At 42.7% G+C, this 18,265-nt stretch overlaps 1 protein-coding gene across 5 annotated transcripts in view; it reads left to right on the forward strand.

Annotated features, from left to right (window-relative positions):
- The first annotated feature begins 10,833 nt into the window (after window positions 1-10,833).
- Window positions 10,834-18,265, forward strand: part of TRIM69 (tripartite motif containing 69) — a 32,099-nt gene continuing 24,667 nt past the window's right edge. For all 5 annotated transcript variants that reach the window (XM_011941187.1, XM_011941189.1, XM_011941190.1 and 2 more), the window contains exon 1: window positions 10,834-11,181. In XM_011941187.1, the coding sequence (XP_011796577.1) occupies window positions 11,176-11,181 (6 nt within the window). In that variant the 5' untranslated portion in view covers window positions 10,834-11,175. The remainder of the gene's footprint in view (window positions 11,182-18,265) is intronic.

Genomic DNA, 18,265 nt, shown 5'->3' on the forward strand with positions numbered 1-18,265 from the left:
GTGAGCCACTGTACCCGGCCACATGGTTAATTTTTAAAAACTTTTTGTAGAGACAGATTCTCACTATGTTGCCAAGGCTGGTCTGAAACTCCTGGCCTCAAGTGATCCTCCAGCCTCGGTCTCCCAAAAAGATGGGATTACAGGCATGAGCCACCGAACCTGGCCTCTTTTTTTGTATATTACCTGATCTCAGATATTCTGTTACAGCAACAGAAAGACTAAGACAGAATCCTTAGCTGTCTGCAAGTGTGCATGCCATTTTCACCATCTGAAGAGTGAGTGAGTGTCTTAGGTGGAATCTTGCAAAAGCAGGCCCTCAGCCAAAGATTTGGATGCAAATGACTTATTAAGAAAGGGCTCTTCAAGGCCGCACCATTGCACTCCAGCCTGGGCAAGAAGAGTGAAACTCCGTCTCAAAAAAAAAAAGGGGGGGGGACTTCTAGGAAAAGAACAGTAAAGGAGTGGGGGATGAAGGACAGGAAATGGTAAGAAGCCAAGCGAGAGCGTGATTTCAGAAGTCCTACACTCAGCCTCATCACACAGGAAGCTCTAGAACAAAGAACACACCTCAGAGTTTTTCCTGCCTTAACACAAAGGACCTGGGCTTTGGTGCTTTTCATCAGCCTGTCTTTGGCTATCCAGGGTTGTGGAATGAGGTGAAACATAAAACTCCCAGATACTTCCAGCTCCTTCCAGTCTCTGAGGGTAATCTGCAGGACTGAGGGTAATCACAGATGCTAGCTGTTAGCAGCAAACTATGCAAAAGCTGAGGACTGGCTCATAAAGCCAGATCTGGGTGAGGCGTGTTTCCTGTCAACATCCTCTCCTGGGCCCGTAACACATGCAACGCCAAACTTCCATTAATGCTAAGGGGATAGCATTACAGTGTGTATGACATTGGACTCAGACCTGAGTTTGAATCCTAATTCCACAAAAGAAATTGGAAAATAGTCAGATTGCTGACTTGACCCTTTGTCGCCATATCCATAAAATGGGATAATTATTCCTATATCATAAATTTACTTATTTATTCACTTAATCATTTGTTAAATAAATATGGAGTGTCTACTTTGTGCCGGGCACTCTTTCAGGGTGGTTCTGAGAAGGGGATGGCAATCAGAAGGGCTCTGTAAGATGCAAGACTCCAGGCAACTGCTTTTACTTCCAGTGGTTCTTTACTTTCACAGCTCATTAGAGCAAATTACCACAGCAGGGAGATACAGGTTGAGTATCCCTTATTCGAAAGGCCTGGCACCAGAAGTGTTTTAAATTTTGGATTTTTTCGGACTTTGGAATATTTGCTAATTATCAGTTGAGCATCTCTAATGTGAAAATCTGTCCGGAGCCATGAGGCCCGGAGTTAGCCGACCTCTGTTGCTTGATCTCCGCAAAGCGGAGACAAAATGGCACACTTCCGGGTTCTTCATTATAAACTGTTCCCGCGCGCGCCTAAAACCTTTCCCGCGCGCGCCTAAACCTTTCCCGCGCGAGCAAACTTTTTCGCGCCCAGAAAGATATGCAGCCTACGGCGCAGGTGCGATCCCGCGCCCGGGAAAATTACAAACCCACGGCGCATGCGCAATTGTAATTTGAGAAGACCGGCCCCCCAGTCACCGCCCTGGCCCAACCGCTTCCTCTGCCAGCCTATATAAAGCATCGCACCACCATTGTTAAACGAGACTTGATCAGGCTATTTGTCTTGTCTCCATTTCTCGTGTTTTCTTGTCTCCTCCATTCCCGCTCCCCCTTCCAGGGCCCGTTCGACTGTCCTGCAGGTCGGGACAAAAATCTAAAATCCAAAATGCCCCAATTACCTTTTCCTTTGAGCATCATGTTGGCGCTCAAAAAGTTTGAGATGTTGGAGCATTTAGGATTTCAGATTTTCAGATTAGGGATACTCATTTTGTACAATGGAAAACTTCTTGGCACTGATCTGGTGAAAGAAGAAACTATGGAAGAATCCCTTTCCCTAAAAGGCTTTAGGTAACAAGACGGCCCTGACTCATTCTGGACAGTTCCTCCAAAGGTAGGCCTACAGGTAGAGCTCTTTTCTGGCAGCATGGGGGTTTTTGAGATTTTTTTTTTTTTTCTGAGGCCGGGAAAGGTTAAGAGAATGAAGGGTTCCTAATGATGATGCAGTGTCCGAGTCATTTGTATAACAGAGCCTTATCTGATAGGTTTCTAGGATAGAAACTCAGTATCCAAGCTCAGGCTTGGCAGACCGAGATGGACACAGTCCCCAGGATTCCAGTGTGGATTAGAGGTTTCAATCCCAATTGTATTCAACAGTCCCCTTTCCCCCAACAACCCCTTTTTATAACAATTGTTTTGTGGTGATTCTTTTACTAATATGATTATGAAAATTAAGTGATTTAGCTTGTGAATGCTCTAGCTTGGCTGCGCTGCTGGTACAAAGAAGTGCCAGACACTTGTAACTGCCTGGGATCTCTGTGAACCAGCGGCATGGAAGACTGAGAGGCACGATGTACCGATGGCTCAGATTCAGATATGGCATTGCTTATCTTATGGTTCTGGTATAATTTTCTAAAATGGCAAAAATCTCTAGGTAAAGTTCCAAAAATAGAAAACCAACATACACTCCTTTGAGTTGCCTGGTAGTTATATTCCTGGAAAATTCAGTGTATATGAGCCTAAGGTAGTAGATGGTCAATAAATACTCAAGAAATAAAATAATCGAAAAATATAAAAACATAACACACATTTCTTACATGTCCTTGGTGCTTGTAAGCCCAGATTATATGCAGGATTTTTTTTTTTTTTTTTTTCCCAGACGGAGTCTCTGTTGCCCAGGCTGGAGTGAAGTGGTGTGATCTCAGCTCACTGCAACCTCCACCTCCTGGGTTCAAGCGATTCTCCTGCCTCAGCCTCCTGAGTAGCTGGGATTACAGACACGCGCCAGCACGCCCGGCTGATTTTTGTATTTTTAGTAGAGACAGGGTTTCACCATGTTGGCCAGGCTGATGTCGAACTCCTGACCTCAAGTGATCCGCCCGCCTCAGCCTCTCAAAGTGCTGGGATTACAGGCGTGAGCCACCGCGCCCGGCTGCTTTTTTATACATTAAGTGTGCTTGCATGTAGACTGCGACCTCTGGCCCTCAGCCTCTTAATAAATACTCCAAATGACTTCTTTGGAACAACCAGAGAATCACCCATCTATAGAGTGGGAAGTTGCTGATCTCATCACTGCGTGGGGTGGGGCGAAGGAAGCAACCCTCACCCTTTCTCGGAAAGCAGCTGGCTTTGAAGAAAGAGAAACCAGGACGGGAAAGTCCTGATTTCTAATCTGAAACAAAGCTTTTTGTCCAGCGACCGGTGACGAGCGACCCTGGGCTCGGGTTTTGATTGGGCAGTTCGGAAACTGTAAAAGCGAATTAAAAGGGTGACAAGCTAGCGCTTTAGCCTATTCAGTTCTGGGAGTTTGCACCGTGACGCTCTGCTTCGTGATCTTGGCTCTGCTCTGTGGGCGCCGCCCAGCCTGGGCGCGTCCATCGTCGAGTACCTTCTCCTCTGCCTCCCCCTCCCTCTGCTTCTCTCTCTCTCCAACTGCCCTCCCTGGCCTGTGGCTGCCCGGTCCTCCTTCCCAGCCCAGTGTAGCCGGGTACGCGGGTTCGGCTTGCTTGGGTCTCTGTCCAGGATTGGGAAGCCACGGAGGGCCGGGAAAGCGGCGCACTACTGGAGCGCACGCTTTGTACTCCCTCATCGCTGAATAACTACCGGGCAGGACTGGGTGGAACAGACAGCATATCTAGGTCATTGATGGGCTGCTGGGTACATGGATGGAGCTGGAAGGTGATGGGCACCGCTTTCTGGGGCTGCCCAGCTTCGTTCCGAGGGCTCTTTTCTCCTGGGCAGAGCGGGAAAGAGGAGGGGCAGGCCGGTCGCGAAACGCAAATAGTCGAGAATAGCGATCCGGGGAGAGGCAGGTGTCTGTGGGGCCCAAGAGAAGTACCACCTCGGTAAGCAGGCCGGTGCATGCAGGAGAGCGCAGAGCCCTAAGCCCTTCTCTGGGCTCCACCCGTTTTCCTGCTGGGCTTCTCATTTCCTCACTAGGTTCTAGGGTTTGCCGATCTAAATCCAGTTCGTGTACCATTGTATTGTGTAACATTTTTGGCAGCTTACATCTTTGTTTATTGAGATGTAGTTCACAAACCATACAATTAACACATTTAAATGTACATTTCAGTGGGTTTTAGTATATTCACAGAGTTGTGTAACCACCTCAATTTTAGGACATTTTCATCACTCCCAAAATAAATTCTGTACCAGTTAGGTGTCACTCCCATTTCTCCCAAATCCCTAGTCCTAGAAAACCACCAATCTTTCTGTCTCTATGGGTTTGCCTATAGTATTTCATAGAAACAGCAACATATAATATGTGGTCTTTTGTAACTGGCTTCTGTTTTCAAAGATCATCATATTGTAGCAAGGATCAGCTCTTTGCTCCTTTTTATTGATGAATAATACTCTACTGTATAGATACACTAAGTTTTGTTTATCCATCATTAGTTAATCGGAATTTGGGTTGTTTCCACTTTTTGGCTCTTGAGAATAAAATGCGATTATCAATATTCATGTATACATTTTTGGTGTGGACATAGGTTTTCAATTCTGTTGAGTATATATGTAGGAGTGGAATTGCTGGGTGATATGGTAACTCTATGTTTAATCTTTTAAGGAACTACTAGACTGTTCTCCAAAGATGAATGTACCATTGTGTATGAGAGTTCCAATTTTTCTTTTTTTTTTTTTTTGAGACGGAGGCTCGCTCGTCGCCCAGGCTGGAGTGCAGTGGCCAGATCTCAGCTCACTGCAAGCTCCGTCTCCCAGGTTTACGCCATTCTCCTGCCTCAGCCTCCCGGGTACCTGGGACTATAGGCACCCACCACCTCGCCCGGCTAGTTTTTTTTTTTTTTTATTTTTTAGTAGAGACGGGGTTTCAGCATGTTAGCCAGGATGGTCTCGATCTCCTGACCTTGTGATCCACTCGTCTCGGCCTCCCAAAGTGCTGGGATTACAGGCTTGAGCCACCGCGCCCGGCCGAGAGTTCCAATTTTTCTACATCCTCACCAACACGTATTATCTTTTTTGTTATAACCATTCTAGTGGATATGAAATGGTATCTTTGTGGTTTTGATTTGTATTTCCCTAATGGCTAATTATGCATTATTTAAAAATTATAAGCTAATTAATTTTTACAAAGATTTACATGCTGTGATTTTGACAACTTAACTTCTAGGTCACGTGCCCAAAAGTCACAGAGCCTAGATCCAAACCAAGTCTCTGTAAGGCTAATGCTTGAACTCCATCCTCTCTTTCCTAGAAGACAATCTGGAATACATTTTTCAGAACTCCATTTGTTGCCTCTGTTAGAAAGAAAACACTGGGCAAGATGAACCTGCAAGTAGACTAAACGGTTTATTTCTTATTTGCTGTTAGGAGTGTGTAAGGAGATTTTTTGGTCTCCCATTTTTACTTTATAAAAAATGAGTGAGTGGGCCAAGCACAGTGGCTCATGCACGTAATCCCAGCATGTTGTGAGGCCGAGGCAGGCAGATCACTTGAGGTCAGGAGTTTGATATTAGCCTGGCCAACATGGCAAAATCCCATCTCTACTAAAAATACAAAAAATTAGCCGGGTGTAGTGGCATGCACCTGTAATTCCAGCTATACGGGAGGCTAAGGAATGAACATTGCTTGAACCCCGGAGAGGCGGAGGTTGCAGTGAGCCAAGATTGCGCCACTGCACTCCAGCCTGGGTGACAGAGTGAGGCTGTTTATCAAAGAAAAAAAAAAAAGTAAAGAAAAGAAAAGAAAAAGCTCTTCATTGAAGTAGTAACCCTTTCTTGGGTGTTTAATGATACTGTGTTTCTCTTCATGTAAGTGCCTCTTGGATTCCTCCCCACTACCATCAGGTCATGGAATGGAGAGGGGCACTCAGTTTCAACAGCAGTGGTCTCCAAATTTTGTTCAAATGCATAACTATAAAAAATTTTTGGTATACATTCTCTACATATAGCTATACATTTTATACATATACTACTATCAATCTTGATTTAGACATTACTAAAGCTTAATTTTTCTCTCATTTTTTTTTTCCATTAAAAATTCAGATTGAACTATCTTACAAGTGGCTCCCAGAAGACCCACTCCCTGTGGGAGCACAGCAGTTGTGGAGGTGAAGACAGGACTGGACCCAGAATAAGAGTTCATATATGCCAGGAAATCTGACCTCTAAATTCTTATAAGTCAGAGAGTGACTGAACAACAGCTGTGAGACATTGAAGACTTTTAATATTTGCAGTAAACCTTGGCATAGATCACTTACTTCCCTAAGACTGAATCCAAAAAGCACAATGGAATACTATAATAAGCTGTGACAGCATGGTGACAAGCCTGAGCATTCCCTATAGCCAGAGGAGGCCCAACTCCTAACATAGCTTTGGATGCAGAACTGATAGAACTTGGGGAAAGTAATGAAGTAGTTGACCTCACCTGTGAATCTCTAGCACCTGTAGTGATTGACCTAACTCACCATGACTCTGTTGTGATTATTGAACAAAGGAGGAGGTCAAGAGCAAACACAAGGTCACTCCAAGACCAAACTGGCAGTTGTGTGGTGAACACTGATGAGGAGGGGTTGAAGAGGGACAGAGATGCATGTACAACCAACAGTGCCCACCATAATTCCTTGCAAAAAAAATTTTTTTGTCATATACTACCTGGTTATATTCAGTGTCAAGTTTGTGTGGATGGATATTCAGAGATTGAACTTAGTATACTACACATCTACTCTATAGAATGTGGCCACATCTGTAGTCAGTGTTTCTGCACTTCCTTTAAATATACTAACACTTGCCCAGTTTGTTTGAAAAAAAAAAATCAGCCTTCATCAGTATCACTGCGTTTATATATGATGTATGCCTTGTTGCTCAAGACATATCCTGTGGCTGGATTTTTCCATGTCTTTGTGCAGGAACTATGGGTTGTTGGCATCCAACACTCTGAGCTTAAAGACTGATTTTTAAAATTGCTATCTGCAGTATGTAAAAAACTCTTTTATTTCTCACATGCTCTGAGACTGCTTTTTGTTTCCTTTGGTTTTATGCTTTAGCACTGGACTTTGGGTCCCAGAGTGTGCCAGATACTGGGGTCGTCCTTAAAGCAACTTTCTCTTTCTTATAGTCATCAATTTTTAGTTGAATGGAACCCCTCTTGACCAAAGTGACCCCAGAAGTACCTTAAAACGGAGTTCCTGGCTGTGACAGGATGGGAGATCAGACACGTTTCATTATACCCCCGTCTCATGGTTTAGACACAACAACTGACCAGCATTAATGTCAAATTAGAGATCATAAGGCTGACAGAACAGACCCTTTGTGGCAATAACAAATTATTCGTAAGACCTAAGGCCATGCCAGGCAAGTGTTATGTCATGAACTCCTACACTTAAAGAATAAACTATGTTCTAACTGCCACAGGTTTTTCTATTAATTTTTTGAGACGGAGTTCTGCCCGCCCAGTTTTTCCTTTTTGTTTAGCAGCTAAACAAGCACCAGCTGAGATAAGCAATTTTTTTTTTTTTTTGAGATGAAGTCTCGCTCTGTGGCCCAGGCTGGAGTGCATTGGCCCAATCTCGGCTCACTGCAAGCTCCGCCTCCTGGGTTCACACCATTCTCCTGGCTCAGCCTCCCAAGTAGCTGGGACTACAGGTGCCCGCCACCATGCCTGGCTAATTTTTAATAGAGATGGAGTTTCACTGTGTTAGCCAGGATGGTCTCGATCTCCTGACCTTGTGAACCACCTGCCTTGGCCTCCCAAAGTGCTGGGATTACAGGGGTGAGCCACCGCGCCCAGCCACTTTCTCTTGATAAGAAGACCACTGACTATGGGCTGGTTCTGGCCAGTTTACAGAGGCTAAGCACTCTTGTTCCTTCCTGTCCTGAACAAGCATTTTGACTTATAGGGCCTAATTGTCATAGATTTAAATGTTAAGTCTCCACCTTAGGCCTGGCATGGTGGGTCATGCCTGTAATCCCAGCACTTTTGGAGGCTGAGGTGGGTAAATCACCTGAGGTCAGGAGTTCGAGACCAGCCTGACCAACATGGCAAAACCCCGTCTCTACTAAAAATACAAAAATTAGCCGAGTGTGGTGGTGCACGCCTGTAATCCCAGCTACTTGGGAGGCTGAGGAAGGAGAATCATTTGAACCTGAGAGGCAGAGGTTGCAGTGAGCTGAGATGGCACCACTGCACTCCAGCTTGGGTGCAGAGCAAGACTCCGTCATGAAAAACAAAACAAAAAAAGAGTTAAGTCTCTACCTCAAAGTGAACATGGGTTGTATGTTACATGCATGTTTGTTCAATAAGCATGAGTCAGGATGACCTTCATGATTATTCATAACTCCTCCTGTAACCTATTGAATATGTACGTTTAGCCAACCTGTTCAGCATCAAGTTCCTACTCCAACCCCTCCTCCTTTGAAGTGCCCGTCTCTGGTCTTTGCCAGAGATTGTACTTCCTGGCCTGTGGGATGGCCACCTTGCAGGCCTTTAACCCTTTATAAGAAATAAAGTCTCCTCTCCAAATTTCTGGATGTTGTGAGTTCTAAGTTAACAAAGTAAAGAGAAGGAATTTGGGAGACTGACAACTTTGCAAACCAGAGCCACTATAGAAGTTTGAACTTTTACTTAAGAGAGAAATAAATGTCATTCTTGCTTAAGCAACTTTTATACTGGGTATATCAGTCGGGCTGATATATAAAATTAACCATCACTCTGGGTCTCGTTTACAGCAATGGAATTTATTTATTTATTTATTTTTTTTTGAGACAAGGTCTTACTCTGTCAACCATGCTGGAGTGCAGGGGTGTGATCATGGCTTACTGCAGCCTTGACCTCCTAGGCACAAATGATCCTCCCACTTCAGCCTCCTGAGTAGCTGGGACCACAGACACTGGCTAATTTTTAAATTTTTTATAGGGACAGGGTCTCGCCATCTTGCCCAGGCTGGTCTTGAACTCCCGGGCTCAGGTGATCCTCCCACCTTGGCCTCCCAAAGTGCTGAGATTACAGGCGTGAGCCATCATGCCTGGACACTGTTTTTAAATAGTGAAAAAAAGAACTTGAAGTACTATTTGTGAAGATGGAGACCTCTTGCTACATAGGATTTGGAATCACAGGCTTCTAGAGATGAATTCTTAGGAATTCACATTTTAAAGAAGGAGGAACTGATACCCATAGGAGTTAAATGTCTTAGCTAAGGCTACTCAGTGCTCTGGTGAGAGACAAGGTTTCCACCTTCTAGGCCAGTGCTCTTCCCCCTAGGCAAAAGGTTCAAGAATGTGCAGGCGCCAGGCTTTAGTAAAATCAGCTATACTAAGCATTGTCAAATGTTTTAGCCAACAACAAAAATAATCAAGATGAAACAAAATTACTTTTTTGATTAAGTGATCACCAGCATTTCATAGACATTTATTTGACAAAGGTTTTGATCCAACAAATGCCATGTACTGTCAAGGTGAGAAAGATAGAGTACTACCTGCCCTGCGGTTGTTCACAACCTAGTGGAGGGGCGGACACGCAATCAGACAATTGGAATACACTCTGTTAAACCACATGTACAAAGATCTAGGGTGCTATAGACATGTGTAAAGCTAGGCCAGGCATGGTGTTGCTCACACCTGTAATCCTAGCACTTTGGGAGGCTGAGGTGGGAAGACAGTTTGAGCTCAGGAGTTTGAGATAAGCCTGCGCAACATAGTGAGACCCTGTCAGAAAGAAAGAAGGGAAGGGAGAAAGAGAGACAGAAAGAAAGGAAGAAAGATAGGAAGAGGGAAAGAAAAAAGAAAAAACAAAGAAGAGAGAAAGAAAGAAAAAAGGATGAAAGAAAGGAAGAGAGAAAGAAAAAAGACAGTGGGAGAGAAAGAAAGAAAAAAAGAAAGGAAGGAAGGAAGGAAAGCTGTGTTTCTCAACTGAGGAATGATTCCAACCCCTAACCCCAGGAGACATTTGGCAATGTCTGGAGACATTTTTGTTATGACTGGAGAGGGAGGGGGTGGCTACAGGCAACTAGTGTGTAAACGCCAGGGACGCGGCTAAATATCCTAAAATTCACAGGACAGCCCCTCTGACTTAAAAGACTTAGCAGGCCCAAAATATCAATAGCGCTGAGGTTGGTAACCTCTGGTATAGAGCCAGCAAATCTTCTAGAAGAGACAGGGAAGTGGGTAAAGCTTGGTTTGGGGATGAGGGAGTGGTTAGGGAAGTGTTTAGTAAAGAGATAAAGACGGGGGTGTGGGGGAAGGGAAACTCCCAGCCGAAGGGACAACATGTACAAAGCTTCAGAAGGTGACATATTTGGGCAATCCCAAACATCGGGGAAAGAGCTGTGGTCATTAAGGCTGGACAGGTAGGCAGGAGCCAGACGTGTAAGAAATCATATCGAGTTAGAGGAATTACTGTAAGAAAAACTGTTTGGCTGTTTATAAGTCACGCAGGAGCACAGTGTTGGGACATCTCTCTGCGAGCTAAAACTGCTAAAGAAAGCTGTATGAAATGAAGCTTTTCTCATCCTGCTTTCTTAGGGCCTGGTGTTTTCCAGGCCTGTGTTACTGTCTCAGAGAAAAAGTCAGGGCTGCTTCACTGGAATATGAGAGGCGAACTAGCTCTCTATTAAAGCCACTCAGCTGGTGTCTTGATAGTGTGATGGGATCATGAACAGGGGTGAGGTGGTTATTTTTCATGAGTTAGGCTTAATATAGGCTGCTGCTGACGTGTATTTCTTCTTTCATAGAGCATCCCTAGTCCAGAAACGGGGAGCTATGAACCTTAAGATTAGACTACCAGTTTGAATCTAAATGAGCTGCCCTCTTCTCCTACAAAAGAAAAGTTGGGCAGGTAGGGTATTGTAATGAAGGTTTCTCTTTGTCTTAAGCAAATGATGATCAAAGCAACTGACAAACTGTCACGGAATCTGTCAGACCTCACTCTGGCCTTGCTGCTTCTCTCCAGCTTCTGAACTTTTCTTCCTTTTGTCATGCTCTGAGCCCATTCCTTGAAAACTAACAGGTCCCTGACTCCTGGTCTGCAGACATCCTGGGTCTGCTGAGCTCTGATTCAAGTGCCTGCCTCTGCCCCTTGGTGGGCTGAAGCTTCATGGAAGTGAGTGATCCTTTTTTTACTTAGCAGGGCTTCTAGGAATAGTGTGGAAAACAGGATCGTAGAAGAGGATATGGATTTGGGAGCACAAAAGGAAATTCATGAAGAGACGTATTTAACTTGTGACAGCTGGTAGCTACTATACTCTCTCCAGGCCTTGGAATAACTGATAATTTAGACTAGAGAAGCTGGGAGGAAAGTAATGAAATCCACCAAAACATTTTGAGAAAAATTAAACTACATAGTATACAAAATTTACCTTATCAATGTAATCATTTTGTTTTAGATTTAAAAATTATTATGTATAACTTGGTTTGCTTACAATACCTTCACATTTGATTATTTTGTATTTAAGGCAGAGTCGATACTCAGATAGTAAACATTTTTAATTGAATTCCTTCCTTTAAGACCTCTTCAGAGCTAAAATAAAGGACGTTATATTCCTCTCAAGTTAGTGTTTTCCTGATTGTTACACAGACAAAAGAAAATGCTTATTTACTACATGAAAGCTTGAAAAACTCACTAAAATTCATCGACAAGAGATGTTGACACAGGGGCCCTTGAATCCTGAGTTATCATCCATTTCCACCAGTTTCCACTTCTTATAAAGTTTAATTTCATTATATTAATCATTAAGATCAGTTTCTAATTTCCTCAATCATAGGACCTTTAGGTTTGCTGTTACTCATCTCTGTCCTTAGCTATTGAAGCAAACAGGGCGATAAGCATTTTGTTTATAATTTCTAGGGGAAAAATAAACACTATTGCCTATACCTACTATATTCTTATGACTTTAAGGCCAAGTCAGTGAAAATAGACACTTTTCCATAATAGTAAAAAAAAAAAAACTGTTTGTGTGATAGTGAGCTTCCCATTACTTTAGACGTTCAGGCAGAGGTTGGAAAGGAGTGAATTAAATGGCTTAAAATTTCTTTCAACTCTGAGAAGCTCCGAGAAGTCAGAAAGTTCAGAATCTTTCCTTCTGATGTGAAAATGGCATGACTCGTGAAGCAGGAGTGTGTCTTGCTCTTAGGTTTGAGCTGGCTGTGCCATATCGTTTGTCTCTGTGGAGGAATTGTATTTTTTTGCTCTCAAAGTTAATTATTCATAAAATCTGCCCATCAAAGTTTAAAAATTACTTTGAAGGAATAAAGGTTGAAAAGCAAATGAACTCTCCTTAGATATCTTAACCATGATTTCAAAAGTTTACAACACAAAACTTCTCAGGAAAAAAAAGTCTCTGGTAGAAATGAAGGATTTCTTATGCAAGCTTCCAAAGATTTCATAGCTCTAATCTTTGCCTTTTCTCTGCTCTTTGAGAATATGCACAGTGAACCAAAGGAGGAAGAGATGTATTTTTTTTTTGAGACGGAGTCTCGCTCTGTCGCCCAGGCTGGAGTGCAGTGGCCAGATCTCAGCTCACTGCAAGCTCCGCCTCCCGGGTTTACGCCATTCTCCTGCCTCAGCCTCCTGAGTAGCTGGGACTACAGGTACCCGCCACCTCGCCTGGCTAGTTTTTTGTATTTTTTAGTAGAGACGGGGTTTCACCAGGTTAGCCAGGATGGTCTCGATCTCCTGACCTCGTGATCCGCCCATCTCGGCCTCCCAAAGTGCTGGGATTACAGGTTTGAGCCCCCGCGCCCAGCCTCTTTGTTTTGTTTGTTTTTTTTTTTTTAAAGACAGAGTCTCACTCTGATGCCCAGGCTGGAGTGCAGTGGCACCATCTCAACTCACTGCAACCTCCGCCTCCAGGGCTCAAATGATTCTCATGCCTCAGCCTCCTGAATAGCTGGGACTACAGGGGTACACCACCACGCCTGGCTAATTTTTTTTTTTTTTTTTAATAGAGATAGGGTCTCACCATGTTACCCAGGCTTGTCTTGAACTCCTGACTTCAGGTGATCCTCCTGCCTCGGCCTCCCACAGTGCTAAGATTACAGGCCTGGGCCATTGTGCCCTGCTGATGTGCTTTCTTATAAAGTGATTCCTGCCAGCCGCGGCTTTATAAGGATGAATATCAATTCCTGACTCGAGTTTCTCTCTCTCCGCCTTTAGGTTAGACTTGCCCTAAAAGGGGCTGGCAGTAGATGTGCTTCCTAAAAGATTTCTAGGTCCAGAAATTTTAGAATCTCCTTTGGTTTCCAATTCTATGTCTCCCTCTAGTGCAACAGGAAGTTATTGCAGATATTTTGCCTCACAAATTTGATCCATTTAATAAATTCAATTCCACAAAACATATTGATGGGCTTCCTGCTGACTCAATGGTTAATAGGCTTTGGGGTCAAATAAAGAGTTCAAATCTGGGATCCACTACTTAATAATTGTGACTCTGGCAAGATACTTTAAACAATCTAAGCTTCAGTTTCCTTAAATATGTGGTAATAATACCTATCTCATAGGGTTGTTCTGAGATTAAATGAAATGATGTATGTAAAGCCTCTTCCACAGTGAGTGCTCAGCAAATATTAGCTAATATAATTAATCCCTTGTTTCACAGAAAGGGATATATTATTGAAAGCCAGGGGAATTGGCAAACCTTCAGCTAGCAAGATTAATTAACCATATAAAAAATCAATCATATAATATCAACAATTAATAACATGAAATATATTTTCATATCATAAAATTAACCCTTTTGAAGTTTACAATTCAGTGGTTTTTAGTATATTCACAAAGTTGTACAATTATCAACCCTATTTAATTCCACAACATTTTCATTACCCCCAAAAGAAATTCCATACCCATTATCAGTCACTTCCCATTCCTCTTTGCCCCGCCTTGGTAACCACCATATACTTTAAATATACTTGAAAAACGCATTGAATAAAATTCCTGAGTGATATCCACCTTCAAAAGACACTACATTCACTAGGATTATAAACTGATGCTGGTACGTGTTCCTTCTCCTAGATTACCTTCAAGTGGCCAGATTCTTCTATACGTTTTATCTTATTCAGAATGTATCTCTTTTTAAAGTTTTTGAGACAGCTCTGACTGACCTAAAATGCAGTCTTTTTTTGAACTTGTGTATTCCCTGATAGGCATATTTTTCTGGATTTGGTCTTCTTTTTCATTTATAAAAATAGAGACAGGATCTCACTATGTTGCCCAGGTTGGTCTCAAACTCCTGGCCTCAAGCAATCCTCCTGACTCAGCCTCCCAAAGAGGTAGGATTATAGGTATGAGCCACCATACCCTGCCCTAGATTTGGTCTTCTAAGCATATATTGAGGGGGTGGAAAATAAACAGACATTTTTCTCTTCCCTTCCACAGAATTGCCCATTCAGCCTAGTACAAAGAATGAAGTCATCTTCTTTTTAAAGCTTTTATTATCTTTTGGTTAATGTACTTTCTTTTTTTTGAGATGGAATCTCGCTCTATTCCCCAGGCTGGAGTGCAGTGGAAGCTGCTCCTTCTGGGTTCACGCCATTCTCCTGCCTCAGCCTCCCAAGTAGCTAGGACTACAGGTGCCCGCCACCACACTCAGCTAATTTTTTGTATTTTTAATAGAGACGGGGTTTCACTGTGTTAGCCAGGATGGTCTCAATCTCCTGACCTTGTGATCTGCCCATCTCGGCCTCCCAAAGTGCTGGGATTATAGACACGAGCCACCGCGCCCAGCTGGTTAATGTAACCTTTAGTAAATTATTAATATGTAAAAGGATGGTGAATTAAAAATTTTAATTATACAACAAAACCATGGGGAAGAAGACTAGAAATATGACTTTTCAACATGTTATAGAGAGTTCTAAATTCTGAGGCCCTTTTTAAAAAAAACTAAAAAACTTGTTTTGGTAGGCTATGAAAAACACCAGAAGATTTTGGAAGGCAGAGGAGGGTTGGCAATTATTATTAATAATTAGACTTTGCAACTGATTAGATGATAGGGAAGAAAGAATTGAATAAAATATCTAAAGATAACTCAGATTTCAAAACTGGAAGATTGATGGTACAATAAATACAAACAGGGAAGTCAAGAGATGGAAATGATTTAGGGATAAATATGAGTTCCGTTTCAGTCAGGTTGATTTTCAAGGACCCAGTTGTGGGCTCAAGAGATTTGGGAGTTATCTTTATTTACAGACTGTATATAAAGGTATGGGAATGAATGGCTCACTTCGTAAGAACAAAGTGGTTAGAGGCAGAAGAACTAGGACAGTATCGTATTACAAGGGCCAAAGGAAACATTAGATAAGTCAAGGAAGATAGAGATTGACAGTGTCATTAAATAGTGTTTGGCAAACTCTACCTTAGCACCCTAAGAAAAAATTTCAACAGAGTGCTATGGTAGAGGGTCCATTACAAGAGCAGAAATTCAGGCAAGTTACCTTAAGTGAAGAGGTAACTTCGCTTACTTCGAGGATAAACATTTGTTGAACAAGGCATCCTGCTAGGCACAGAAATCCCAGGAAGAACCAAAGGACAGTGCTGTGGTTAACATAATACAGCCATTCTCCACATTTGTTTCTCTCTGTAATTCTCGTCTCTGCCAACTAACTGGCTCTCTCCACTCTGCATCTCTGCATTTCTTCTGATTTCTGTTTAAAATTTATCTCCTTTATTCTGTTTTCTCTTTCAAGTCCTAAGCGCTACCTCATGGCAGTCTTTAAACTTTTGCTCTTACTTTCGACTTCTGGATTCTCCCTTTGTTCAAAGATTCAAATTCATGAGAAGTTCTGGTTTGCCGGATCATCTTTTTGTATTAGGTCATGTCTTGGATTGCTGCACAGCCTACGAAATGAGTTTGAAGCCCATCTGTGGCCCAGGAGAGGGAGTGGAGGCCACATGGTGTGTGTAGGCCCGACCTTTAGCATGTACTATAGGAAAGACAGCTACTGTGATTAAGACATCAAGCAGGTATTAGGAATCAATCTTAGTTTAAAATTCAAGTGTGCGAAGAATAGCACTTCGTATTTTCTATAACACTGCTAAATGTTGGCTTTGTGTTCCCATTCCTGTGGGCTGGAGATAAATTTGTCATCTTTCAGGAAAGGCATCCACACTGATTAATGCTGAAAGTCCATAACCCAATCTAGACAAGTTGATAGATTGAGGACATTTTGAAATATTCTGCCCACCCCCGGCGCATGTGCAGGCACACACACCCACACACACACATCTTTCTTTAAATATACAGAAACGTTAAATAAAGTGTCAAAAACGATTTAAGTGTTAGTTTTTGTTTGTTTGTTTGTTTGTTTTTTGTTTTGAGACGGAATCTTACTCTGTCGCCAGACTGGAGTGCAGTGGTGCAGTCTCAGCTCTCTGCAACCTCTGCCTCCTGGGTTCAAGTGATTCTTCTGCCTCAGCCTTCCGAGTAAGTGGGACTACAGGCACCCGCCACCACGCCTGGCTAATTTTTTGTATTTTTAGTAGAGACGGGGTTTCACCATGTTGGCCAGGATGGTCTCAATCTCTTGACCTCATGATCCACCCACCTCGGCCTCCCAAAGTGCTGGGATTAAAGGCGTGAGCCACCACACCCAGCCTTAAGTGTTAGTTTTTAAATGGTGGATTAAAAACTGATTATCCCCCTTCTTTTAGAAACTCATCCTTCTTTAAGTCAAAAACCACAAGGAGAATGAAAAATAGACAAACAATTTGCAATGAAACTAGAGACATCAAATAGCTTGGACTACAATCTGTGAGGAAGGACTGCCAAACATAGTGAAAGTCAAGCAGGAATGTGAGGGAGGATGCCTAGGGATGTGGACCTTACATGAAGGGAGGTGGCACTTTTCCAAAGAAAGTACCCCATCCTGTTGGCCATGACCCACAAGCCCTGGTACAGAACAAAGAGAACAGGCAAGCAGGCTTAAGGTGGGCTTTCCTGCAACCATTTGTTACACAGATTTGAGATATAGGAAAGGTGAAGTTGAACAAGGACAAATACGCCATATTTTCAGAAAACAGTCTGTGGCTGATGTAGAATGGAGGAGACTCTGCATTGCAAACAATGCTGCAGTGTTGATCACGGGGAAAAAAGAACCCAAAAAAGAACATTGTTTTATAAAGAAAACAGTCTCAAATATAACCTTGCCTCCATCCTCATACAAGTCTCTTGCAAATAGCTGATTCAGGAAGAACTCACCTCATTCAAAGATGTTTAGAGAAATAAAAAATAAATAGCACCTATAAAGCAACAACGGGAGAAAATGTCCAAAGCAAAGCACAGAAAGTTATGAAGTTAGAAGATATGTAAACGAAATTAATAGAAATAAAAACTGGAGTGAGAAGCTTCAACATCTGATAAGAGTTTCAGAAAAAGAGGCTACAGAGAATGGTTGAAAGGCAACATTCAAAGAGAAGATGGCCATATTAGGTCCAGACAGGCAAGACCCAGGTTTGGGGAGATCAGATATCAGCAATAGGGAACACAGGCTATGTGGGAAACTGTGGAGCAAAGGGCTAGAGACTCAAGCAAAAGCATTTTGACAACAAAAGTGAGAATCTAGATATGGAATGAGGGCAATATAAATAGTTATTAATGAGAATGGAATTTGATCATGAAGCAAAGAATGTTTAGCCATGTTCCCCTGGCTAGAATAAATCTGAATATAAGGGAAACTAAGCCCATAAGGAGAGGTAAATATAAACTTCTAACTGGGAATGGGCAGGGTTAGGAATGAGGAACAGAGCAGCTCTGGATACTCCAATTCTCAAGTGGAGGTATGGCAGATGGAAATAGCTCTGGCCTTCAGGATAGAGTTCTTTGAATTTCCTGATTCCACCAAAGACTTGAGTATGGGAGCAAGTTCGTACTCCTCTGAGCTCCAGTTTCCCTCTCAAGAACAGGAGAGTAACCTCTGGACAAACTCTCAGGGATTTTGCCTCAGAATACATCTTCTGTCTATATTTTTATCCTTCAGAGGAAGATGATATGCAAGTTGAAAATAGAAGCCTGGGACTTCTAGTTGCACTTCTGGTTCCATAAATGTAGTAAAGGTCCAGATATGAGCAGCTCATGGTCAGAGCCTCCATGTTATTCATTTCTTTCTTTTTTTTTTTTTTTTTGAGACGGAGTCTTGCTCTGTCGCCCAGGCTGGAGTGCAGTGGCTGGATCTCGGCTCACTGCAAGCTCCGCCTC

The sequence above is a fragment of the Colobus angolensis genome, unplaced genomic scaffold (genome assembly GCF_000951035.1).
Source record: "Colobus angolensis palliatus isolate OR3802 unplaced genomic scaffold, Cang.pa_1.0 Scaffold199, whole genome shotgun sequence".
NCBI classification, from domain to species: Eukaryota; Metazoa; Chordata; class Mammalia; order Primates; family Cercopithecidae; genus Colobus; species Colobus angolensis.